The following is a 27,324-nucleotide window of genomic DNA, read 5'->3' on the forward strand; positions in this document are numbered from 1 at the left end:
AGAGTACCACTCATCTCAAAAAACCTCCCCTGCCCTTAAGGTACCAATCAGTTTCTTTTCAATTTTCACTGCTCAGCAGTCAACTGTTCAGAGGCTCTAAGGCACAAGTTAAAGGCAGAATATAAGCCTCACTTTTTCTGACTGAAAAAGAAAGAGGTACACAGATGCTGATTCTAGTAGCAAATTCAGTACTGATGAGTTGTCCCTCTCTTCCCCAGGATTACATGTGTCAAAGGACATACAGCTTATCAATTTTGCTGAACAACTGCAAGGTAATGCTTAGTATCTCTGTAATGGGACCTAATGCAGTTCTATTTGAACCCCCAGTATGAAAGCTCTTCTAATATTTGTCCATCTTCACTAGGAATTTGGTCTCCCAGCTGCTTGTGTCTACTTTGCTCCTACGGGCAGGAAGAATATGCACTGTAGCATCTTGGAAGTTTTAGGAAACAGCCCTTCAGGATTCTTTTGCAGATTTTAACCTTCTCTTCTATGAAACTGGTAAGGCTTTTGCTGGTCTAAAATCCAGTAACATATCCCCACTGGCAAGAAAAGGTTTTAATCTTGGAAGACTAAATTTGCAAACAGTTGTAGTTTTAAGACTCGGGCTACCCATGTAAGTCAGTTAATATTTTGTTATTAAAACTAATTTTGTGGATCCGTACACTTAGCTCCAACTGCTGTTTGAAAGAAATGTCACAATTGTTATGGATCTTATTTGGTATCTCCTGGCTTGAATGAAGTAAAAAAAAAAAAAAATAAAAATACTGCCTAGAGTTTTAAGATTTTTTAAAGTCAAAAGTTTTGTTCTATTCAATGCTAAGATCATAAAGCAACTGCAATGGGAATATTTTGAACATACACAACACATACTTCTCAAAAGATAAATTTCACAACTTCCAGAGTTTCCTGTGGTACTTGGAGCAAGAAAAGCAGAATTTATGCCTTTGAAGTTGACCATTAATTATGTCAATTACTTAATAGTTACCATTTAAATATTATTTGTTATTCCCCTCCATAGGACAAGCCCAAATGGGTTTAACCTAGGAGAACGTGCACAGAATAAAACCTCATTATAATGACAAAAACCTACTCACCAACCTAAAAATAAACACCAAACCCTCAGAAAAAGTAAGCAGAACATGCTACAGCTAGGTCAAGACAAAGCTATAGTTTCAGCAGCCACTCTGAACAAGCTAATATAGTCCTAAAAGATCTAAGATGTGCTGTTTCTAAAGTCCATGCAAAATCCAGGTTTTCCCTGCTAATGCCAAAAAACTATCTGTCTGTATAACTTGCCTATGTTAGCCAAGACTTTACAGCCCAACTGCAAGACCAGGTAGCAATGCTGTGTGAAGGCAGAAAGATTATTACCATTTCTAACTGGCAGGTTTTTTCCCAGACAGTATCTAGCCTCATTTCCTTTGCAAAATATATTAATGCTGCTTTATTCAGAATGTAATTCTTAGTTCTCTAAGTAAGACTTCCTTTTTTACTATCTAACTGCCTACATGAAGCAAATTACTACAAACTCTAAAATGTGCCAAACAATTTACAAACATTTACAGAAGTAAACATTTTGAAACGGCCCACATTTACTTGCTACAATAAAAGCATCAATTATATAAATGAGAAATTAATATAAGAAACTGTAGATGCATTCTGGTTTTAATACTGCATAGAAACTCCAAGGCAAAAATACAATAAACAATATCTAAGCAACGGGAACCTGTATCAGTGTTCACTCCTTGCAGTCAATCACCCAGTGCTTTTGTATTTCTCATTGTGTCTTATTTGGACCTTGACTTGTAGTTCTTCAGACTAGAAAACAAATTATGAAAACCAAAAATACATAGGTCTGACTGGATTTTATCTCCCATTTCCAACAAAACAGCTAAGGCTAGGATTTCTGGTATTTTTCAAACCCATAAGAAGAGTAAAGTAGAAAAAAAAAATTAAGGAAGGGAATTCAATCTGTTTTATCTGGTTTTTTTTACCTTCCTTTATGTTCAAAAGAAAAATGACCAGTACAAAGAAGTTCTGTGTATTTTTTTTCTTCTTTCACTTTCTAATGGAGTCTGCAAATGCTGCCATTTTCCTTACATTTTTTATGGAGAAAAGGTATTTTTCTGAAGATTTTATTTCTTCCTCTCAAAATTGATGCTTTAATTATTTCAAGCAAAGGCAACTGATGAAACCAACATTTTCTTATTAGCTAAACATTTCAATTGCTGAATGCATAATGTAACTAAACACTATTATGGCAACTCACTCTTTAAAAGCAATACTCTAAGTCATTAACAGCAGTGTTAAGTTTTTTGTGTAAGAGTAGTGGTGGTGTTCAATGCGGTTTCATCCTATTGTCCTGAAAATTTTAGCTGCTCAAGATCCACTGTGTGGTTTGCAAGGAGTTTAAGAAAAAACAGTTTGCTGAAAGAAGCAGAAGTACCAACGAGACAGTATGTATGATGAGAAGCATATATAGGTATATTCCTGAAAATTTAGCACTCCATATAAATTATAATAACCTGGTTTTGCAGCCCCAGAGAGTGCAGTAATTTTTTCAAGCAGAAGGAATTATTGCAGTTTTAGTCTGAGAAGGTACTGTATCCCCAATACTTCTTTCATCTACTCTGAAATATCTGAGCTGTATGGTAGCTTAATGTTTAGCCTGCTAAGGACTACAATATAGTTGAACTGAGACTGAAGCTAAGAAAAGTTAGAATTAACACAAGTTACTATTCAGAATAAATCACAACTCTTAATGTTTCATTTAAGCTCTGATAAAGATCTCCCTTTCACCATTTCTTTGGTAAAAGCATTTGCATTACATTTGCTTCAACAGCTAGTAAAACGCATTTTCTTTGGTGAAAATACTTATCAATCGTATGTATCAGGTTTTATAACACTCAGATAATAATGCCCACTCTACATTAACCATTTTTTCAGTGAATACAACACTAGTTCCAATTTAGGAGATAAAAATCCAACAGAACAATCATAAACCAAAAGTAAGCCTAATCACATAAAATACACCCTCCTAGGAGTAAAATGTTACAGATAAACATCTAAGTACAATATATCCTATTATCATCCCTATAAAATGAGTAGTTTCAGAGCTATTTTAAAAGCATCTTATTTCTCAAATGTAGAGGACTTTATTTCAAAACATAGTGAATGTTTAAGTAGCTGCATACATCTTCTATAGCTTTGTGATGATTTCCACTTCTACTGTCTTAAATCTCCTGCAATAAAAAAGAATAAACACATTTCATTATAATACAAGTTCTGCTATTTTGCTGCTTCGTATTTTCCCATATTCGTTTGAAAATAAACTTCATTCTAATCAATATATCAATTTTTTTTAATGGTCCACTTTGCAAATAAAATCATAGAATTCTTTAGGTTACAAAAGACCAGCAAGCCGAACCATTAACTCAGCACCTTTTGAGCAGGCCCAGGGTTGAAGATTTCCACTTCCCTGGGCAAATAGTTCTGGTGCCTGACCACTCTGTCAGTGAATAAAGTTTTACTAATATCCAAACTAAACTAAACCTCCCCTGATACAACTTGGTATTTCCTCCTGTACTACAACTTGATACTTGGTACTTGGACGAAGAGACTGATCCCCACTTTGCTACAACCTATTTTCAGGAAACTATAGAGAGCAACTGGCATTTATCATGTTAAGACATTAAAACTTTTGACACTGCATATGAAGACAAAGCAGGTGATTCTGTAAGAAAAGTCCTTATTTATATACTCAGTGCTAGATGTCAAAAGAACTTTGTAAGAATTAAATGTCAAATCAAACCTAAGAGAAATCCTTGTGTGCTGGTTTTGACTAGAATAATTTATTTCACAGCACATGGTACAATACTAGGTTTGGATCTGTGTTGGAAAGAGTGTTGATAGCACAGTAATGTTTCAGGTATTGCTCTGAAGTGCTTACACTATCACAAGGCCTTGTCCTCTCCCTTGCCAGCAAGGAGGCTGGGGGAATCAAGGACCTGGGAAGTGACACAGGCAGAACACCTGCCCCCAGCTTATCACTGGGATTCTCCATCCCATAGGGCATCATGCTCAGCATGTAAATATGGGGGAAGAAGGAGAAATATGGAAGGAGCACACATTCTGAGTCACAGCATTTGTTTTCCTGATTAACCCAAACAGTTGGAACATGATGAAGCCATTTTTTCCTGGAGACAGCTGAATGACTGCTTGCCTGTAAGAAAGAATGAATGAATTCTTTCCTTTGCTCTGTTCAGCTTCTGCTTTCTTCTGTCCAGCTGTCTGTATCTCAGCCCCTAAGCTCACCCATTTTCACTCATCTGATTCTCTCCCCAGTCCCACCAGAGAGTAAAATCAAATGGCTGCATTGGGCTGAGTTGCTAGCTGGGGTTAAACCTAGGAGGAATAGAGACCACATAATCTTGGAAAATATTTGTTCTGGATCATTTTCTGAGTTGTTACTCTTTTTATGTGAACTCTACCTGACATGTTTCCTTCTGTTCTTTAAAACAAAGGGTATGGCAACAGTCTTTACTTAGGTAGAAGACTTGTGGTGAGGATGAACCAGCAGCCACATGAATGCTAAGTCATTCACACCTCTCTTCTACAGATCAGAGGTTGAGGTGCCAGATGCAGAATAGAAGCAAGAGTATGTAGGATTGGTCCTCAACTGACAGAGTGCTCTGACAAGCATTTCCAGATGGCATAAGTAGAAACAGCCTATAATTAGACTGTGAAGAGGGTAGAGAATCAGGAAATCAGGAAATTCATGATACAGCTTTACTACACATGTGAGCCTACCAGGGCCGTGCTCTGGGCATTCCCCACAAATTAGGGTGAGAAGGAATGATGGGAGCAGTTATGCAGACTAAATTGTTCCATATAAGGTTATGTTATGAACCTTGCTTTCTGATTAGTCTTGTGTTCTATGTAAGGTATGGCTTCTGCTTCTCTTTGTTCACTGCATTTGTTCCCTGCCCTCTGTATTTGTGCTTATCTCATTTTATGTTCTTCTGGAGTAGCTCCATACAGTGTATAGCCCATGTTTTTATTGAGCATTTATTGTTAGCACACCTTTTAATTTTCCTTTATTAAACTACGAATTTCAAGCACTCCGGTCATACCTGTTCCTATTTTATTTACTACCACGCTCATACCTCATCCCTTTCCAGGTTTGCTCCTGCCACCAGCAACGAGGGTGATGCAACATACACATATTCTGCTTCCTCATTCTACAGCTAATCCTTTCAAATCACTGTCTATTAAGACCAATCTTCTTTCCCAGACTCCTCTACATCTCTCCAGAACTTTCAAATTCCCAGTGTGCTATTACAGAGGATCCTTCCTTCATAAACTCATTTGACACCCAAAATACCAATGAAAAGAGTGGGTTTTTGAACACAGCAGCACCTCTTATGCATTTCAGCATCTACCCTGGCATTCACTGGATTCTTTCATGACCAAGCAGGTCAAGCAGGTTAACCTGGGTCCCAATTTAAAGACTACATGGATTAACAGAACTAGTAAATCACAATAACAACACAATTGAGTTAAAATTATTTGAACTTGATTTCTTGTTCAACTGTATCTTACTTGACCTAAACAATTTTTTAATTACTGTTTTGCTCGCACATTAAAACAAAGGATTGGGTTGGCAAAGCGGACTTCTTTGTCCTAGTATTAGGCTGCTCAAGAGAAAAGGAAACTCTGGTCTCTCATCTCTTACTCACCTCTAAAGGAACCTTCCCCCTCTGCATAGAACTACTTGCGTGTCCCAGTTACGTTGTCTTCTGACCTACACAAGAACAAAAGGGTAAATTCCAAAGCTGAATAGTAAGACAATCATTCCCAGTTTCCTTCTGAATAACTGCAACTAGCTATTATGCTCTGCATCACAAAAAACACTTGAATAGAAAGTTCTCTTGCTAAAAAAAAGTTTGTGATTCACTAGGCTACCACCTAAATACACTGCTGGATGTGACATTTAATTATAGACTCATCAACCAAATACAGCTGTATTAGTCATCCCCTGACATAACAGACCAGACATTTTCCTTTGGAGCCACTCTCCGGTACACAAATCCATCTTCTAAACAGCCAATAGTTGAAATAACTTTCAGTTCTTGAATCAGGGAAGTACATAGTTAATTAAATCTTCCTTGGATGTATGTATATAAGAATTACACAAAGATTAAGCAGCTGTACAGAACCACATCCCCCATGGGCAAAACCAGTATTTTAGTGAACTATTCTGTGTTACTATCCTAGTGTTTTCAACATGTTTATGAGAAGCAGGCTGCACAATAAAGACAATTTATCAATTTTCAACTCAAGACATATCCCCAAACATTCAGCAGCGTAATAGAATACTACATTCCCAAGATATACTCCCACTTTATACTGTAACTGAGTAAAAGCTTTAAGCACCAAAATACATTTTCAGCACTGAAAAAAGGAATAAGAAAGTGAATACAATACAGGACAATACAAAGATCATTGCAGGAAAAAAAATCTAAGAGGGAAAGAGAAGAGAGGATCTGAAGAAAAAGGCAAACAAACACAGCAGGAGAGAAGGGATCAAGATGACAAAAACTAGAGTAGACTGGACCCATCTAAATGACCTGTTAGGCAACTTTCCTCTTGTTTTAAGAGATAAACAGGCTAGATAAGGGAACCCGGCTTCAAGGGATGGGCAGAGAGACAAGTATAGCATACTTTAGCAAGCAAGCCTGAAGAAATGTAAGATCCTAAGGGCAGGGAAGCCAGCATGGGAGCACAGACCCTGGAACAGCAGAACAGCATGAAGTGCCTACACCTGCTCCTTTGGTTACAGCAGCACAGCACAGGAAGCCCAAGCTACCAGCACAGTGCGAAATCTCCTGAGAGGTTGGCATTTGCACCCAAAACAGCCAACAATGCCAGCTCCCAACACCCCAGCAACTACAGGCTTAGATATGAGAGTTAAGGCTTTGACCACATGCACAGAGGAGAAATGCATGTTAATGTGGCCAAATACACTTTGAAAAAAAAAAAAAACAAAACAAAAATACCCACAAAGCAGAGACACTTCTGTTACACTTTCACCTGGAAGTTATTTCCATGCAGTTATAGTCTTCTAGAATGAGCTTATAATGAGGACACATGGTGTTCTCACAAAATAAAAGAATAAAAATGCAAAACTGATACAAAACAAACAAACACCACCAAAAAAAGATACTGCAATTTCAAAATCACTTTCCATTTAGAAAATAGTGTTCTGCTCACTCTGAAATTAGAAATTCTTAAGGAAAAGAATAAACCCTTCTTTCACATTGACCACCATCCCCCTTGCCAATGGGATCAAAAACAAGGTATAATTTTGTACAATGCAAATACACATAAGAACAAATATTGAACTAGAGTATAGGAACTTTTTTGCTTACAGTTTCTCAGTTTGGTCAAACTGTTTTTCATCTCCTGCAAAACAAAAGAAGTACTATATAGAAGTATCCATTTAATAAACAATAGAAAATTTATTGTTTAATACATTTAGTAATTGTTTAATCAAAACAAAATGTTATTTATTTTGTTAGTTTACTTAAATATGTATTTCAGATCACCTTGTACATCTATTCAAAGGAATTACCTCCAAAGTGGTGAAAAAGCTTATTTTGATAAGGTTTTATTAATTTGATTTTAATGCAAATCATCTTATATAGAAGTTTATATATTTCTGCATTTCAAAATAACATTCATTTATGTCTTTACTAGACAAATGCATTTCTCCTTCTTACAGAATGTCTTTAAAGAAAATTCTTCCATCAAGGCTACCAAGAATTGCTTCCATTCCTAAGCATTCCCCCAAAAATTAGAGCCTCAAAATTCACTTGTATTGTAAGGGGGAAAAAAACCCCAGGACTCTATCAAAACTGTTATGGATAAGTATTGCTTAGAGAAAGCTCTTTTCATAGCAGTGCTTTAGATCAAAGAATTTTATCAGAAATACAGATGTGAAAATGACTCAACTTCATATATGCTGCACTTTAGGTCTTTTCCACCTTTGACTGTAGTTTCAACAGAAAGCTAGAAATTAATTAAAAAACTCAAACCAAACAACCAAAAACCCCTCACCAAAACTTACCTTTTGCTTTCCTTTTCGAATACACCTCATAGAGGACAATAGTAGTTAAAAGAATAGCAACTTCAGCCACAACTGCTACAAAGGGCTTGAGAGGTGCTGCGATGGACAGAACTCTAAGTTCAAACCTTGATTTACTGGGCCCTAATTCAAAAGCAGCTTCACACCAATATACACCACAATCTTCCCTGGTGAGCTTGACTACCTCCAAACGGTTTATACTAACAGATGGACTCTTAATTCGAAACTTGTCCACAGGTAACATCTTATCAATGGAAACCTAGAAAAAATATATTGCAAGTCTTAATAATGTAATGAGGGGGTATTTAATCAAACAGTATCACATCAACATTCAGTTCTGTATAGATATGTACAATGAATTAGGAACAAAAGGCATTCATGAAGCAAAGTAACCCCACATTAAAGGGAAGGGCTTATTTTAGCTGGACATCCTAATTCCTTCTGAACTCACTGGAAGTTTCAGTGGGCAAACTGTCTGACCTGTTTTATTTTATTTAAGACTGGACAAAATGTACCTTTGATGATATCAACTCTTCAATGACAAAAGCATCCTTGGCCGCTAGAACTAATGCACGAGTTTCACCATAGCATAAAACACACACTTTCAAGGAAGTGGAAGAGGGAGCTCTCCTTCACTGGGAAATACACTGATACTCTTAAAGTCAGTACTGGTCTCCAGCCATATAAAGAGACAGATCTCTTTACTTTCTCTCAGCTGACAGTGCGGGCCTCAGAAGAGGGCTAAAAGAAAGTGTTTTAGGAAGCTGTGCTTTCTAGATAGGTCATAAGGCTAAGAAACAGAATTACTTGTATCTGGAAGAAGTAAAGGGTCCTACAACATCTTTGAGGTGAAAGCATGTCCTGCTGTACAATTATTTTTGTATCCAGTAGCAAGATCTGAGTAGTATAACCAGTATAAATAAAGTAAAAACAAGTCTCTCAAGACTCACCTTATTTCAGAGTATGGTAGGGCCTTTTTGAGAAAGAAACATACAAACCAGATCAAAAAACTACATCCCTATAACAATGAATATTGTAAATACTACAGATATTTTTTCCATTTCCATAAAGATTTCTGCTAAAGTTAATGGAAACAGAATTTGTAGAGCTTGTAGTGAAGTACAAAGTATACATACTTTTTTTTTTGTCATACTGTTTTGCTTGCCCAACAGAGGGAGATCTTACCAGCTCAGTTCCATTGGTCATATACCAGGCCCAGGCCTTGGGATTATACACAGTTGTACAAACCATTACAGCTATATCTCCTTCATAAGAGATTATGGGTTTTTCTCTTCCATCAATGATTGGTACTAAGAACAAGGAGAAAAAAAAACATCAAATGAGAAACAAAGGTTTTCATTAGTGTTACAAAGAAGATATTTGGGTATTCATTTATAGTACTCCATTCACTTTTTCTATTTAAAATCCTCATGATTCTATCATTTATGACATGAGGAGTTATTTTGGGCAGCTATTTCAGATATATAATCTGTGCAGAAGACTAGTGGAATCCTGTTTTCAGCTGCTGCGTGATCTTGGAAGTTGCCAATTAATACCAAATGTCAAGTGAAAGAAAAATCAGACTGTGATTTCTACCCTTGCCCATTTCCTTTTTCCCTTGGCAGCTGCCAGCTACATGCTTCAGTTCTAGTACAGTAGAAACAAACATAATTTTCCTGCAATTTCACTCCATCTGCAGAAACTGCTAGAGTCTATTTCAGTCACAATGTGCCTATATAATGGTATCTGACATGTACAGAGAATGATTCTGTAACTGAGAAAAAACTGCAGACTGATAGAGATTTGTAAACATTTCTGAGCTGAAGCAATGACTTTTGGGTACATGCCAATAAAAAAAGACTTTTGGTCCAGTCTTGCTGAGGACAGAATACAGTCAACAAGAAATCAGACTAACTTTAGAGCTACTGGTAACTGCTTGTGCCCCACAAACTTCCAAAAGTATGTAGTACTTAGAAAGCTTACTGAATATATTGAGACTATCCTATAAATACTGCTAGAGCTTAGCAAATGCATTATGTTGAAGTATGTATTTCCCCTTTCTTTCCCTCTTTATTAGGATGTTTACCAATAAGTCTTCCTCAGATCCACTAATTTTAAATTTTACTTCAAATTTCATTGCTCTACTTTTTAAGTACAGATCTAGTACATACTTTAGATTTTACTGATCACACTAGACTAAGTAGGCCAAGTATCTACTTTCAGTAGTTATGATGAACAATTTGATACAAGCTAAGATTGTTCTTGTCCTCACCCCTTCCTGACTGGTGAGCACAAATTATTTTTTCTCCCAAAAAAGTCTACTTCTCATGTGTATTCAAACTTAAGTTTTATTATACAGAAATATATATTAAACCAATTTATTAATAAGAACACTGTTTTCAGTCTCAGAATTTGCAGCACCACATATCAAGACTACTACTGAAGTTCTCTCAATGTATATATTTTAATCATTAAACACTATCCTTTTAAAGAGTACTGGCTGTGTATCTTCTCTGCTGCCACTAAAAGGGATGACCTCACTAATTACTGCTGCAATCTCCCTTGCAATTTAGAGCAGAAGAAACACCAGCAGGTTAGGATAAAAAAGCCCTGTACACCCAGCACAACAAGTTTATGTGGAAGTCAAAGATACTTAGCCACACTAGTGAGTGACAAAGCTCAGCTATAAGCATGTCAGTAATACATGTGACCACGTCAGCCATGATTAAGGATATGAATATCCATTACAAGCTCTAGGATCTGGCTCTGTAACAGCTAATCCTTGAATGCCTGCAAGGCTTATCACAGGTACTTCTGCAAGTGGATCACCAAATTTGATGACAAAATACTTCTGCTGCACAAAGCCAACTTCTGAAGAAACAGACAGGTGTCAGCACCAGCATTTACACCAGTCAGATTTCCACACAGCTTTAAAAACCAGAGCAATTTCATGGTGCACATACCTTAACTGCTGCTTAAAGGTCCCTCAACAAAGGGCAAAGAAATTAATCTATTCTACACTTTTAGAGGCTAGCAGCACTTCACAACATTTTATAACACCTACTATTGTCTTCTGTGTTTATTAACTTGAACCTGTAAATATCTGTGTTTTCTGCAAACCTGAGTAAAAACATGACTCCTCAAAATCAGGCCAGGAATCAGGGGGGAACAAGTGGAGAGGTAACACATGCAATAATTCAGAACTGCCTTGTGGAAAAGGTATTACAGTTAGCTACACAGTGATGACTTAAGCCACTGAGTCTATACCAACACATTACTCATCTTTCAGTTTGAAAATTGTTCTCCCTGCATTACTGACTGGAAGATTCAAGGACTTCTCTTTCCCATTTCCTTCACTCTTGCATTAATCTTAAAAAGCATCAAGCCAGTACTTTTTATGGCATCAGAAGTGGCAGCATTCAACCATCATGCAGCAGTTCTCTGATCTTCCTATAATAGATCAACCATCCTATCCACTGTTCTGGAAAATATGACTTTCCTATTGAGTCATTCCTGCCCTTACTGTAATAGTTATTGTGTACTTTAAAAAAAGATCTCCTTGGATTTTTTTCCATCTGCACCAACCTGGGTTAGCTATTTGACTAAACTTTACCCATATGCTGACAAGAAAAATACATAATTGTTTTTTAGAGATTAAAAGGCCCAAGTAAGCTACAACTTTGTCTTTATTCAGCACTGAAAGCAGGCATCAACATTTGATATTTGAACCCCTGCAAGTTTCCTCAAGTCTTATTACTGGATATCCCACTGAACAAAGGCACCTTGGCAGCTTAAGAATTAGAGAGCCCCACTGCTTAATTTAGCTAAGGTTAGGGAAATGATTTGAATAGTTAGGTTTTCTCAGAGCCTGTGTTTAGGGAAAATCTCTCCTATATCTATCTTCACAAATGAAATGCATGCCTTCCTCTTTGCAAAATTCGGATGGTAGGAACAGAGAAAGGAGTAACTCCCACTAGAGATATTCATCAGTTCACCAACTTGTATTATCATTTCCACATATCTTCCATGGATCTGAATTTCACCTACCTCCTACTTCCAGGTAACATTATTGGAGAAGAGAACAAAACAGAAGAAAGGGTACTCATACTGCACAATGAAGCACACTAATTGTTCATCTAAGTACTATTCTTATACCATTACAGAATAAAATAAGCACTAAAGCAATAATGTTGTTTCAGAAACACCAACAAAATTTTAAAAATCCTGCCTCCATTTTACCAATCACTACTTCACTTTTAACACCTAACCTCAGACTCAAATTTCAAAGTATTGGCTCTGCTTTTTGAAAAAATTTATCCAAGACACCATCCTTTAATCCCATTCCCCAGAAAGTGAAGTGTACTCACACCTGTTTCAGAGATGGAGAGGGAAGGGGAAATCACTTAGTCAAGAAGGGTAAAAAACAGACTTGTATGCTCTTTTGGTTATTAGAATTTTTTTTAAAGGCTTTTAGTTTCAATCCATGCTACTGAAATTACTTCAATAGTTATTCTCACTTAGCCTGACTGTATTAGCCATTACTTATCAAATTACATTACAATTTCCATACTATCCAGAAAGAATATTAACACAGCCTTGCAATAGTCAGCTGGAACAAAAGTTTTAAATAAATACAAATCAATTAAATTACCATGCAAATGAAACGTAGCACTGACTTCTTTTTCAGCCTTCAGAATACAAGTGTAACTTCCCAGCTCACGGCTCCCTGAGATGGTCAATCTTAAAAAAAAAAAAAAATCATTAATTTGGAGGTTTTTTATGTTTCCTTTTTGTACCACCACAAGTGACTGCTAGTTATCATTCTAAAGAAAACAGTAAGGATTAGTAATGGAGCAGAGAACATACCACCACTGAAAAACTAAGATTCAGGTCTAGTGCAATGAAGAAATGGCATAATATTTTTAAGAAAACAGAAAAGCACAAGCACACTTTGGATCATAAACAACATTTTTACCTTTAAATACCATTATCTACAGATTACTGTCTAATTAGACATGGGTTCTCCATGTGAACTGTGAAGCATATTCTACATAGGGCTTTAGGAAAAACAAACTATTTATGTAATCTCTTCAACACAAAATAAATAAACAGTTTTAAAGTATTTTCATCTAATGAAGTCCAGCATCTTCTCCACCAGCAAACTATACATTTTACTGTCACTTTGAAAAAGATTTACATGTCTGTGTACATGGAGTATCAAGAAAGTGACAGTTATATTCTCATCAAAATGTTTAAAATAGAAATTTTATGTAAGTATTACTTATCTTAAAACTGTACAGAAATCAAATGGAGACCAATCAGTTAAAATGTTTAACTGGACTAATTCTAAAGAACAACAATAAATTGTATCAATTGTAAAAAGGCTTCTACAACATTTTTTGAGCTTCTGTAGAGGTCTGAAAGACTTAAGAAAACCTTCAAAAAAAAACCTTTACTGTAAATTTCACTTCTACTTTTTGTTACCTATGAAGGAAAGAAAATGATCATTGATGCCTTCCAGACCCTTGCAAAGGTAGAAATGAGGTAGCCTAGCAATGCGGTAGAAAAGAGCATGTGTAAAATGAGGGAGTGGAAAGAGAAATTACTAAAATGCTTTAATCTCAGACTGGTTATTATTTCGCTTACTGAACAAAATTATGAGACTTCAAGGAACTGCTTCATTATTCTATGTTATTTTTTAAAAAAAACTTGTTTTTCATGCACTAGAGGAAAAAGAGGAGCTCATCCTCCAGGCTTAAGATACCTTCAATCTTTCTCCTTTCTGACTGCTTCAGTATGTTGATTCATCTCTGCATTTTTCTCTTTTCTAATACACATATTACTAGTATTAGGCACTGCATATAAGATGGTAATTCATTAGAATCTGCAAATCACAACATAAAGAACACTACTTACTCAATGGTCCAGCTGTTCTGAGTTTTACTGGTGTGACTGATTGTTTCACTTCCCTTTTTCCAAGTCACCTGAGGATTTTTCAGATTGGAATTCTCATCTAATTTGCATGTAAGTTCAACTTTAGTTGGATTGGCCAAAGAGATATTTTTTTCAGACACACCTATAAGAAGTTTAAAAACATTTAATGAAAAAACGTTTCTCCTCATTCTGGGTGAAGAAGCTTCAGAGACTGTGTTAACATATACAGGATTACAGGTGAACACAGGTGCTCTATATTCTCCAGGTGAAAAAAGCCCCTGCAAAATCAGAGTTTCACAGCAATTTTCGTAAGTAATAACTGAGTTAAAATACATATCCCCTTTACAAAAATAACACACTCCTATTTTGTATGTAAACGTCCTAGGGGGCTTTAATACAGAAGCACAGATATTCATTTCACTGCAATGAAGACAGACTTACAAGACTGACTTAACATTTTTGGTTTGGATTAAATAATGTAAAAGCTTAAGAACTTAATATGGATATAGAAAATTATATCAACATCAAGAAGAGTTAAGACGTAAGTAACTGTAACTGTTTGGATTTCAGCCAGTTGCAGACTTATTATACTGTGAGATCACAGGTATATCCTATTGCTAGGGAAGCAAGATCTGCAATCTTAACATTATTGAATCAGGCCTTTCATGCCTACAGTTACTCAAGTGGACCTCATATCCTCTTCAAACCCATTGAGGGCCACCTTTGCCTCCCTGGCAAGTCAGTAGAGTTACAGTGAGAAAATATTCCAATACAGTAGGGAAAACCTGTCAGTTTTTTGCTTTTTATGACTATAGGTTCCTGAGCATAAAAGTACATCCAAAAAGCAGGTATCAACAGCAAATATCTTCTCTGATCCATGGAAACAGCCTTCTATAAGAAAACACTTTGGATGTTTTACCCATTAATACTGACATTTTATTTCGTAACTGGCCTTTTCATTCATGCCATGATAGAAGTGTGCTTAGTCATCTAAATACTCCAATAAAATTTATGCATGTCTCACATCAATTCTAGATATATTCTGAAGTATTTGGTAGTCAAAAAAAAATATAGATGTATTGCACAGCTCACATTCTTTCCAAGGGAAAATGAAGTTTTAAAGTACAGTGTAGCATCCCATGAACTCTCTGCTCTCAATCAATTCCCAAGTCCTCTGCCCTGGCAATGGCAGTGACTAACATACAGGAGTCCTTCTGGGGGGAAAAGACAGACTCCCCCATGGCCTTCCCCAGGTTTCTCCTTTCCCTGTTCCATCATTGGTTGGATACCCCTGGTGGCTTCGCCCTTTCCCTTGGAGACCAGTCCCCTCTGCCCAGCCCTTAGCTCTGTCCCCCAGCCCTTCCCCTTCTTAAGCTGCCTGCAACCCATGGTGGTTCTCTTTCTCACCAGGTTCCCTTTAGCCTCATGTGACCTCACTGGAATAAAACCTTGCAAAAAGAGCCTTTTTTGCCTCTCTCACTGAGCCAGCTGTGGTGAGTGTAGTGTGAGGGTCTGACTGTGTTGCCTGAAGGTTAACTCAACCTGCTTTTCTACAGGAGATGTTTGTTGGGAACAGGTAATAGGCAGCAGCACCCATCGCTCCTTGTGCTGCATTTTTAGTACAGCTCACTAACTTAGTAATGCAAGTCATACCTATGCAGCAACAAAGTCTCACTGGAGTGACAGCACCTAGATCCAAAGTGAACTGTACTCGGTCTGGCAGAGACATGTACAACTTGAAGAACAGCATATCCAGAATTGTGAGTGCTGGCCAAAATACTTCAGATCTGTTGAACTGGAGATAAACTTACAAGTGTAACACCTCAGTCTTCCATTGCAGAGCAACTGCAATGGAAGAAACTAATTTATTAGGGCAATTAGGCTGAATAAATGAGCCAAGCATAACTCAGCTTGTTGAGGTTGTTTATGATCAAAGTAATTTTACAACTGGAATTGGTTTCACAGCAGCAAAGGTTTCACAGTCAGACTAATTACACTAGCTGAAAGCAGTATCTGTCCCTTATAAAATCTTAAAACTTGAATGAATGAAACGTAAAAACTGATGATGTTGAAGATTAATCAATAGCAAGACTGATATTTGGGGCATCCCTGTACTAAGAGTGCAGATACCAGAACAGGAAACAGTACTTTAAGTTTCCTGCTAGAAGAAAATGCAGCATAAATGTTGCAAAATTACATCCTTAAAATGTCACTCCAATTCTCTGCAAGTCTTCCAGAGATACTTCAGTTAAATCAGTTTATTCAGCTAGCCAAGAAATTAATTCTAGAATATTATCTGGTAATTGAGAACTTCATATTAAGATTATAATTTCATTAGGAACAGGTTTATTTTTGCTGTTCTCCACACTTTGACTCCTGTAGTGTTGCTAAATTAACATCTGCTACTCAGCAAGTACTCTAGTTTATGTGGTCTCTCCAAGTGGATTCACTAGTCAAAAAAATATCATTTCAATTGATTTGGAGGAAGATATATGAATTAGTTTTACTTTTAGTTTTAATAAAAACAGGAATCTGATTCACCACTGCAAAATAGTTATTACCAGAATAGAGAAGTTAATAGTAACATAAAAGTACTTACCTTTCACTGGGCTCATCACATGCTCACTGTGAACACCTTCACTTTATCAAGAGCTTGCCATTCTAGATGCTTCTCATATGAAAATTTGTGTGTACTCACATTCAACAGAAAATAATTGTAAGACAGAAAGTAACAAACTCACCAGGTAGGACAATCTCATACTCTGAGACGTTAGTGTTCTGCTTGCTTGCTGGCTTGAGCTCTTGTGTGGCAGCATCAGGACCTAACAAGGTTTGGGTGGAAACAAAGCTAAATTACCTCTATAAACAATCACACAGTGATATGGTTTGGCAATTATTAGTTATAACAACCTTGAAAGGAGAAAACAGACCTTGCCAGATGCTGACTACTGTGGTGATCCTTTAATAAACCTGTGTTAGCAGCTGTAATCTTAAAGCAGCAGTGTGGTGGGGTTGATGTTATAGCAATTATGCTGTTAGATAAAGGTTTCTAGCTTTATCATAATGTTGCAGTTGTGAATGTAAGTATCTAAAATCTCATCGCTGTTTTACAGCTTGACTCAAAAAGTCAAGCTTACATACAGGACTACATCAATGTTTAAATAGTTCTTGAGAAAGTAATAAGCTTTAGAAAAAAATTAAAAACCCAGACCAACCAACCAACAAAAGTCATCCAACAAAAAAACCCAGAACAACAGAATGCTGCCATTCCCCAAGCTATGACAATCTAACACAGCCAGGAAGTCAAGAGGTAGACAATTTAATCTAAGTGCTTCTTTAATGAATTCAGAGGAAAGAACACCTTGTGGTCCACTACAAAATGGTCGAAGACCATCACTGCTTCTCAAAACTTCTGATACAGAGCAGGCAATGTTCTTCTACAAAGAAAGGATACCAATATTAACCCTCATATAGCTGACCTAAAAATATTATTCTCCTTTTGTTAGGAAAGCCTACCATTTACAAGGTGTATGGTCATCAAAATTCCTTTTTGGTGGGGCTCTGGATCACATACCCTTCAGAGAGTATAAGGTCTTTTACAAAGCTCTACAAAGCTTGAATTAGCAACTCTAAGACAGGCTGCTCCTTTCACTTGTCCTCACACATTTCAAGAACAGAGAAAGTAAGCAAATTAATAAACTGCAGCTCTAATAGATGTAGCCCAGCTACAAAAATCTTCTTTTAGCTGAGCTGACGAAAATAAATAAATAAATTTCACCACCATCTCAAAAAAGAAACTACATGTTTTATGCCACACATGCTTTTACATGCTTGGAAAGTCAAATTATTGTCATATATTTCATAATGCATTGCAGAAATGTATGAATAGTAGTTAGAGACTGATTCTGCCTAGTCACACAGAATTCTGTTTTTTTTAGAAGGAGAGGAGCTTGATTACATCTGCAGTTCATAGATTGTAAAGATGCCCTATCACAATTGAGAAGATAGACTAACTGGACTACACTTTTAGCCTTCCCACGGAGAGATGCATTGGGTGGCCAAATCAACTACTGCAAAATAGAAATAACATCTCTAAAAGCCTACATCTCATCAGAATTACTCCTTCTCTTCCCTTCCATAAAGTACTGAACTCTCAGGTAAAGATCTTAAATGCATGCCTCTGAGCTACAGCTGAGAGGACCTGGCTGTGCTGAAGGAGGTACCCGCTAATGGTTTGGGGATCTGAAGACATAAGCAGAGGTACACCTGCCTTTTCATTTTCGGCCAGTTTAAGAAAACATCCTGTCAAGCTCACAGCACAAGGAATTCTGTTGCACTGGCAATCAATCTTTTTCTGGCTCACTCCATCTGCATTTTCATACTTTCCCTCAAGCTTCAACAAGTTTAACTAAAAATAAGCCTGTATATTAAGGTGTTTAGTATAGAAGAACAGAACTTCAGGCTACTTAATTTGGTATTGTTGACAGTACATTGTTGTCAATCTCAACTGATAGTACAAAATGGCTTTTTAAGTAGAGAAATCAAAGCTGTCTTTAGCAGTAGACCATAGTCCTGTTGGCTGTAGACAAGAACACAAGCCTTGATCTCTGTCCCATGGAAAAGGAAACTAGTCCAAGTGTTTACCCAGGAAATAATACTAAGGCTGAAAAGGTCTGGCCATATCTTAGCCTGCCTGTGAGCACAAATACTCAGACAGCATGTCAGGGTTGTCACAGATCAGCTAAGTTTATGCCACTGCAGTACACACATCACCTGATTTTTCACCAAAAGCCCTTGCACCAATGCATTCAGAAGGCACCAGTGCTAGTTCATATGGCAGATCCAGCCAGGAAAAATTAGACAGCCTTTAAAGTGTCTTCCAACAAACAGGGTTTTCAAATTGACCTTCTTTCTCAAGTCACCTATCAAATGAAAATATTCAGATGAGGTCATACTACATGCAACATTTTCTGTATTTCATGTATGTCTACATGTGTCTATGTATGTAAAGAGTTACTGAATCTATTAGCTATTGCACTCCTAGTTCTCACATTGTGCTAAAAAGCTCCGAAAATGAAGACCAGATAAATACCATAAAACCCCAACTGTAGGTGAAATAACTTGCCAGAAATTGATTGAGTTCACATAGAACTGTAACTTAGCTCATGTTTGACTTGCACGAATCAACATGAGCTTTTGGACAGTACTGAAATTCTGATTCTCTGATCTTTATGGACAAAGGAGAAGTAGAAGCAACAATCATTGGTTTCCTGTCCTGTCTGGAACTTATTCTCAGCTCCCTGTTAAAAATACCATTAAGGTATAAGGGATAACAAAGAATTTTGACACAGACATAATTAAGAAAGATGAAGCTAGCAGGAACATGATGCAAGAGCATTTTTATACCTTTCACTAACACACAGGCATAAGGAGCTCTCATTAAAAATTATCATGGCTTAAAGCTATAATACAACCACTATGCAGTGGCACTAGCTGGGCATTGCCTGACCTCCAGAGTCATTGCCTGCTTTTAAGCCATATATGCCTAAGGGCAACAGGACATGAAACTGGTAGTTGCATAGCTTTTTCCAGTTCTGGAGATACTTATGACACTTAAGCTCTTGCAGTGGCTTTAAAAGACCTAGGTGCTGTATCTGCTTCTGTTTCTTCCAAAAACTCACAATCTTATTTCAAGAGACTTAAGTGTGAAAATGCTGACTCAATACGATAAACGAAAATTCATAGGAAAAAGGACTAGAGTTTTGACTGTACTGAAATAAAACAATTACCAGATGAGTCATGTCCAGGTTGCATCTTAGTTACGGAATTGACCTGAGTCTGATTGGAATCTTGTGTTGTCATAGCTGGATCTAAAAAAAAAAACAAAAACAACAAAACAACAGAAAAAGTTTAAAGAAACTGAGTTAGAAAAAGATAAATCACAAAAATACTTCTACCAGAATATCCTCATCTCAGCCTTTCTCCTGTGTTTTTTCCCCCAAGTTAAAAAATTTAAAAATGCACAAGAATTGTTTTTTTAGTTGTTTAGCTCACTTTATGCATGAGAAGATTAAAGAATGGAGGCAATATTTGCTCTCTAATTTCTTTATAGTGTTCTTTTCTTGAAGTTAGCTTATGCAGTTAAGAGTGGCAAAGACGCTCCTCAGAAAGTTCCAACAACTTTTTAAGCTGTACTCACATCCTCTTTTAAAACACCACTCATACCACTGACATTGGTTGATTACTTTTAATACAGATTAGCAGATTTTCCAATAGAGTACGGACTTCATTAAAACCTTACAAATCTAGTGTGATGAACAAGCAATGAACATACCTCCTTTGATTCTACCAGCACCTCAGTAAACAAAAGAAAAGACATCTGTATCAAACAGTAACTCCAGCATCTAATACTAACCATTATTTCCAATTTTCCTCAGTACCATTGCAAATCTGATCCTCCTCCTACGATACAGTTTTCACAAGAACCATTTAAGACTATCTGCTTTACGTTCTTGACTGGAAAAAGAACAGCAACAGAAGAGGCAAAGGACTTTTTTAGTAGTTGTGTCACTCTTTTTAAGAAAATCAAGATATCTAGATGGTTTAGAAGAATGGAAGTGCATCTTCATTCCTGTATTTCTACCTTTGGGCGACGGAGTTAGCGTTTATTTTGTACTATCTTTATGGACAAAGATATTGCAGGATATATTCTAGTGCCATAGCAATCAGAGAAAGTGATTCAGTCACACAAGGAAAAGACATGGATTTTGCATTTGTAATTAAAATATTGGCAAGGGGGTGGAATTGGGATCATTAACTCTTCTGGACATCCAAAACAGCAACAAACACACAGAGATCCCAAAATCACAGAATATTCTAAATTGGAAGGGGCCCACAAGGATCCAGTCAAACCCTTCAGTGAATAGTGAAATGCTGCATCACATTGCTTCACATTCAGACTTGAGAACCACACGTCTTTTGCAGAAGGTGAAGTCAGCACTCTGCCATTTCCTACAATACTAACACTCCTACCCCATTTCAGCACCAATAAGCAGACAGCCTCCCCTGCACCTCCAGCACACAATTACTCCATCACAGCCTTGCCTGGCTTACACCATTTGCTGTCTCTTATCTGCCCATCATACTTCAACTAGTTTGGACCAAGAGTAAAACACAGTATTCAAAAAACATTAAAAGAATTAAGCATTAGTAGTTCTTAACAGCAGCCCACTTTTATCAGTCCGCTGGTCCCACAGCCAGCTGCTCCCTCCCAGCCCTCCAGTTTAGAAAAGAACTTTAAAAGATCTGCTGTTCTATGAGCCAGACAGTAAAAAGACAATTTTATTCTTTGCCTGACAGAGGTACTTAGCAGAGAGAGCTATTATTTTTCTGATATTCATAGTACAACTGAAGAAAGATCTCAGTGAATTTTTGTATCTGCAGCATCTTGAGGCATTCTAAGTATGTCATGGATCACCTGCGCATTAATTAAAATTCCCGAAGATGATAAAACAGCCAAACAGCTCTGTTATCTCTCTGCAATGAAGGCAAATAACCTGCAATGTGGTTTGCATACTAATAGGGTTCTCATCTTGGCTTTCTTCCTTGATTAATATAGGAAGTGAAAGAAGTAGTGTTATTTTTTGTCACCCCTGCTTCTAACTCTTTCACCTTACCTGTCCATACATCAAAGTATAAAGAACAGAGGGAAAACTGCACCACTCTTCCTCTCATATATACTTGCGGAGTAGCACTGGAGGTCAAGATGGGCCAGCGTTGCACCATTAGTGTCATCCAGCCAGGCAAGGATGTAAGCAAGTCGCATGGAGTAACTTCGAACTACTGAGTCTCAGCTGCATGCCTGAGCCTATAATTGTTTTGCATTAGATTTAATCAATAGTGTGGCAGCATGTAGAGATCTCATTTCCTTGATTTTCATGCAGCAAGGAATAGGCAAGAGTATGATATAATCAATTTTGTTTTCTACATTACTTCTGCTTCATATAGCAGTCAGTATTTTGGGTTAAGAAAGTATGGATGTACCATGCTTATTATTACCAGAGTAATTTCAGGCTTAAAAATCTACTTGCTCTCTTTCAGCCAGAAAAGCAGCTGAGGAAGAAATGGCTGAAATACATTTTGGTTTTAATTTAACACCTTTATTTTACTGTTTAATTTAATACCATATACTTTTTAAGTTCACATGCATTCAGTAGTATCCAAAACCAGCCACCAGAAGGTCCCAATGCTGCAGAGACATCAGAGAATCAACATTAAAGCCTTCCAAGTACCCTGATAAAGTCTGTTCCCTCAGGTCAAACCAGAAAAACCCAACTTGGAAGCGAAGTCTGTAAGGAATGAGGTGTGTTCTACACTCAGAGCTCCTTGAATTCTTCAGGAGCAGAAAGTGAGATATGAGATGTGGCGGGACTGTTTTTCCTAAATCAATCTGGCAGCATTTGCTGCAACTAAATTAATACAATCGCAAAGGTAACCCAAACAAAGCATCAAGCTCTGAACAACAGTGTTCTGACAGCTACAAATTACCCTTAACTCAATGCAAAATAAAAGCAATAGTTTATATTTTTCCAAAACAAGTAACTAAACAGTTACATGACTATGATAAGAATAACAAAATAGATATCTTCTTCAAGATATAATCTCAAAATAAATATCTAATAAGGCTTTTGGGGCATGTGCCTGACCAGCCTGCAGACTGCAATCCACCTTTCTGCAGCATACAACCTTGTGTGGCAAGTTCTCTCTCTCTGCTCACTTCTACTGCAAGCATTTCTTTTGGTTGAAGCACCCTCACATCTCCAAAACAGTTTCTGGACTTCACTGGAAAACAACTTCAAGCACCTTCAGGTGACATGAACTTCCCCTTTGCTTCAGCTGCATAGATAGTTCCTCTGCTCAACTAGCTTTATGCACATTTAGTTAATAACCAATGAAAGAGTAAACTACAATTTTTTCATTTAAATCATCACAGAAGTCACAGTATGATGCCACCCTATCTAGTTCATACAGCTGTAAAAACATTTAATTGAAGTCTGGAAAACAACACCTTCACTCCTATACAGATGAAAAGCACTAAAGCTTATTTCTGACATCTGCTCTAAACCACACAATACCCACCAGTTTAGGAAGATGGCAGATTTCTGCAATTTTTGGAAACACAATGAAGGTTTTGCTGTTTGATTCACTTCTTTGTTTTGTTTCTTCCCATGAGAGGCTATCATTTTACCAATGGCTTTACATAAACTTAAAACTGCTTCAGCCACCATCAGGTATGGTTTTTGGAACTAACAGCTATCAAAAATAACTATCTTATGGCAATTAGCCACATGCTGACACACATTCCTACAAATATCAGACCATCTGCACTCAAACTCCTCAATTAAGTAAATCGCTAGAAAGGATTTCAAGTTCTGTGTGTACATAAATACACACGTATTTTAAAGACTACTTAAGAACTACTAAGTAGATTTTGGTCTGTGTACATACTTAAATATGCATTTCAAACAAGCCTTGAGAAGTGCAAAGTGTTATTTCCTTTCACATTATATGAAACTACTAGAAATTTTACAGAAGGTACCATCACCTAGGGAGCAGTAGTGATCTTCTTGGTCTAGAAATGCAACAGAGGCAGAAGAAAACACAACTGCTTGTATTTCACACACTGAAAATAGAGCTAAACCTCAGTGAATTCAATTCACAGCACTGATGTTCACGTACAAATATATATATGCACACGTACACTGGACAGAACCCTTGGCCTTGGAAAGATCTTCTCCAAGAATCTCACCCTGCACAGCAAACACCAGAATCTGGTAACTCCTACTATAATCATTCTCTACTAACCTGCAATGCTCAAAAAGAAGAAAAAAAAACACTAGTTGCATGAGAAATAAGATCGTGTTTCCTGAGAAACAGCTGGCGTGCTCCTGAACTGCTGAAAGCCTCTAGAGGCGAACGGTGCCCAGAAAGCTCAAGTCCCTCTTTCTTCATGGATTTTAAATGCTACATTTAAAAACACAAAACCAAATCCAAAGGACCATCCCTCATAATCCATTAGGCATACTGCTATCTTAGTAATGTAATCTATCAATCTGTGAAAGGGGGGTGAGTTGGTTGTTTTGCGGGTTTTTTCCAGCATTGAAACACTTTACTCAGTAACGACAGGACATAAACAAGACCCACCACCAAACCTTCCGCAACGTGCATGTGTGAGCTGATAAACCCCTTCTCTAAGTGAGGGAGAATGTGCTGAGGCTACGGGACAGCTGGTGTAGCTCTGCCCGCCCGCGGCCGCCCAGCACGGCGGTGCTGCGGACAGCCAGAGCGGACTCCGCCGTCCCACCCGAGCTCTCAGGCACACGGCGGCGCACGCAGGAAAAGACACCCGCAGCCGCTCCCACGGGCAAGGCCGAGAGGCAGCTGCCGTGCCGGGGCAGCGCTACGTGCCCCGCAGAGCCGGGGGGATGCTGCGGAGCAGAGAGGACCTTTGCTCTCAGGCGGCGCTCCCGTCCACCTCGCTCCGGTCCGCCCGACACGGAGGGCGGAGGAGGCCCAGCCCGGGCAGAGTTTCCATTTACCTGCAGGGTTCCCGCCCGAGAAGCTGGTGCAGAGCAGCAGCAGCAGGCACACCAGGCAGCGCCCGGAGAAGCTGGCAGGCATGGTGCCGCTCCCGCCGCTCCTCCGGCCGGATCCGCGCCCCGCGGGCTGCAACACCTGAGGAAGCCCCAAGCGGGCCGGGGCGGCTCTGCGGGACAGCCGGCCACTCCAACAGCGACGGGGGTCAAATGCAAAGCAAAGCTGCTCCAAATTCACTGGGACGAAAGTAAAAAAACAGGCCAGAAAGACCCCGCCGGGAAGGCGCTGCTGCCTCGGCCGCTGCCCTCAGCACGAGGCCGCGCCGGCGGGCGGGGGCGCGCACCGCCGGCTCGCTGGAGCGCGGCCGCGCCGCCCCGCAGACCCCGGGCTGCCTCTTGGCCCAAAGGGGCAGAAAGCAAAATCTGCCTACCACCTGGCTAGGACCAAGGCTCGGTGGCAAACGATTCCGGCGGGGCTTCGAGCTGAGCCTGTCTGCCCCTGCCTTTTGGCTGGTGATCTGGAGAACCCAGCTTCCAGGGTCACTGGCTCCAGGACAGCTGGGTTATACTGTGTGGAAGCTTCGACTCTTTTGCATCCCGTTTTCTAAATCTCCCAGCTTGTGCAGCAGTGCCCAGTGAGCACAAGTTGTAGCAAAAACTCAGGTTTTTGATTATGGCTCAATGAAATTGTTCACACTTTTCTTTCTGTATACGTGTGTGCTTACCTAGTAAACCCACTCATATGTGTATATATGTTTATATATGTGCATTATATGCATTTCTGTTTGTTGCTCTGTAATAACTGAATTCTGACAGTGCAAAGTGGATTCTAGCAAGGTGGCATACTGTGAAAGAATAACTTGGGGGTAGGGTACTTCCTGCTTCTTGTCAGCTCCAGCTAACGCAGAGGTTGAGTTGTGTAAGAGGTTTGTATCAATGATGCAAAAAAACTGCTGCAAAAAAGCCTTTACATCATCTTAGCTCACCATGTTGTCAGAGCTGTAAGAGTTTATGCAGCGTAAATGCCCTGTGCGTTGATTTTCCAGCACTAGACATGTTCATGCTTCCATTCATATTGTGACAAACGAATATGGTTCATGCTAACAGTTGTAACTATATCAATATTTTAGAAAATATTTGTTAAAAAGTAATAGAGGAAAACAAGATGTAGTTAGAGTCACAAAACAGATTTTTCAGATGTTCATGAGAAAATACGATACTGGATGTAATTTCAAATAAGTAAAATCCCAAAACAGAATAGGCCTCAGGATGATTAAGGAATTAGCCTTGAAATTGGCAAAACTGGGATGATTCTAGGTATCTGTGAAATAATAAGACATTTTTGAAATATAATGCTGGCTTCTATAAAACAAGACTTGGGGTGCATGTACAGCCTGTGGAGTTGTTCAAAGGACAGTGAGGATGATGAGAAGCCATGGTTGGAAGCAACTACTGGAAAGTCAAGAAGACCCCTTAGCAGCAAGTGGAGCATGCACTGTGCAGTACAGGGATGTAGATTTCAAGAATTGAAAACAGGAGGAGATTTATAGAAAGTACTGATGAACATGTATTCGCATACAGTATATAAGTTGTGCTTGGATTCTTTGTTTTTTGTACATGAGGCAGGGTGAAAAGCCCTCCCCTCCCCGTACCCCAATCCTGATCGGTTTTGCTTATGCCTTATCAGAACCTTAATCAGACTTAATTAATCACTTCCAAATTTACTTTGTACATTCTTACTTGATTGTGTTAATGTTAAATAAAATCACTGCTCAATTAAAATTGCTGCTAAATTCTAATTTTGTAGTTTATTAAATTAGACATAAAGGACCTCATTCATAAAAATGTTTTCCAATACCAGTACAATGACCTTCAGAATAAAATTTTCTTTCATAAAAACTCCCAGTAAATACAGCTAATAGCAAAAGACTTGAACAGGGCTGTTTCATTAGGCCCTTTGCTGTGTGTTCAGGAGTACTCACAATGCAATGTGCTATGAGGAGAGATTGAACCCCCCGTGCTTGTTAATCTGCCAGCCTGCCAAAATGCACAGAATTATGGGATTCAGAGAGAGAATCCAATTCAGATAAAGCTGTTTAGGAATGGTAGATGAGCTTCAGCTTTTAACAGGAAAAAACTGGCTGGCACTTGAAAGCTGTTTTATCTGAACCAGTTAGGACTGAAGAGAGTTATCTCTTGGTAGTGTGGGAGGGTGAGGGAAAGGAAAGGAGAGAGAAGGGAAAGAGAAGGAGAGGCAGAGGAGAGAGGAGAGTCAACTGCCAAAAGATATGAAAGGACTGGTTTATAGTTAGCTCTCCCTGGAATGGGTGAAAAGAAAACTTTATATTCACTTTTTTTAGCGGTTGGGTATGCAGCACCTGTTGGTAAGACAGATTTTATCCACCTGGAATCAACATGGATTGGTTGGTGGAAACATGACTAAACACTGGGGGCTGGCACAAATGGATCTGCTAAGGCAGACCTATCTAGAACATAGCTGTAGCTTTGTCAGCTCTTGCTAAATGGAAACTGTGGAGGTTCTGATGGAGACAGTTTGTTTTGAGTGACTTGGTCTTTAGTCCTATATAAGACTGGCTTCGATCTTTTCCAACAGGTTAACTTTGGTGAGCAGTCAGAAGATATGAT

The 27,324-nt window shown here is 38.3% G+C and overlaps 1 protein-coding gene across 1 annotated transcript; it reads right to left on the bottom strand.

Annotated features, from left to right (window-relative positions):
- Positions 1–1,426: 1,426 nt before the first annotated feature.
- Positions 1,427–25,031, bottom strand: EMB (embigin). The gene is made up of 10 exons (XM_085567804.1): positions 24,682–25,031; positions 19,873–19,953; positions 16,825–16,905; positions 14,066–14,225; positions 12,801–12,889; positions 9,335–9,459; positions 8,132–8,408; positions 7,434–7,467; positions 5,742–5,806; positions 1,427–3,245 (listed from the first exon to the last, which is right to left on the bottom strand). The coding sequence occupies exons 1-9, from the start codon at positions 24,761–24,763 to the stop codon at positions 5,773–5,775; spliced, it is 963 nt and encodes a 320-aa protein (XP_085423930.1). The 5' UTR covers positions 24,764–25,031; the 3' UTR covers positions 1,427–3,245; positions 5,742–5,772.
- Positions 25,032–27,324: the final 2,293 nt, after the last annotated feature.

This window comes from Lonchura striata, chromosome Z (genome assembly GCF_050655825.1).
Source record: "Lonchura striata isolate lonStrDom1 chromosome Z, ASM5065582v1, whole genome shotgun sequence".
Lineage (NCBI taxonomy): Eukaryota > Metazoa > Chordata > Aves > Passeriformes > Estrildidae > Lonchura > Lonchura striata.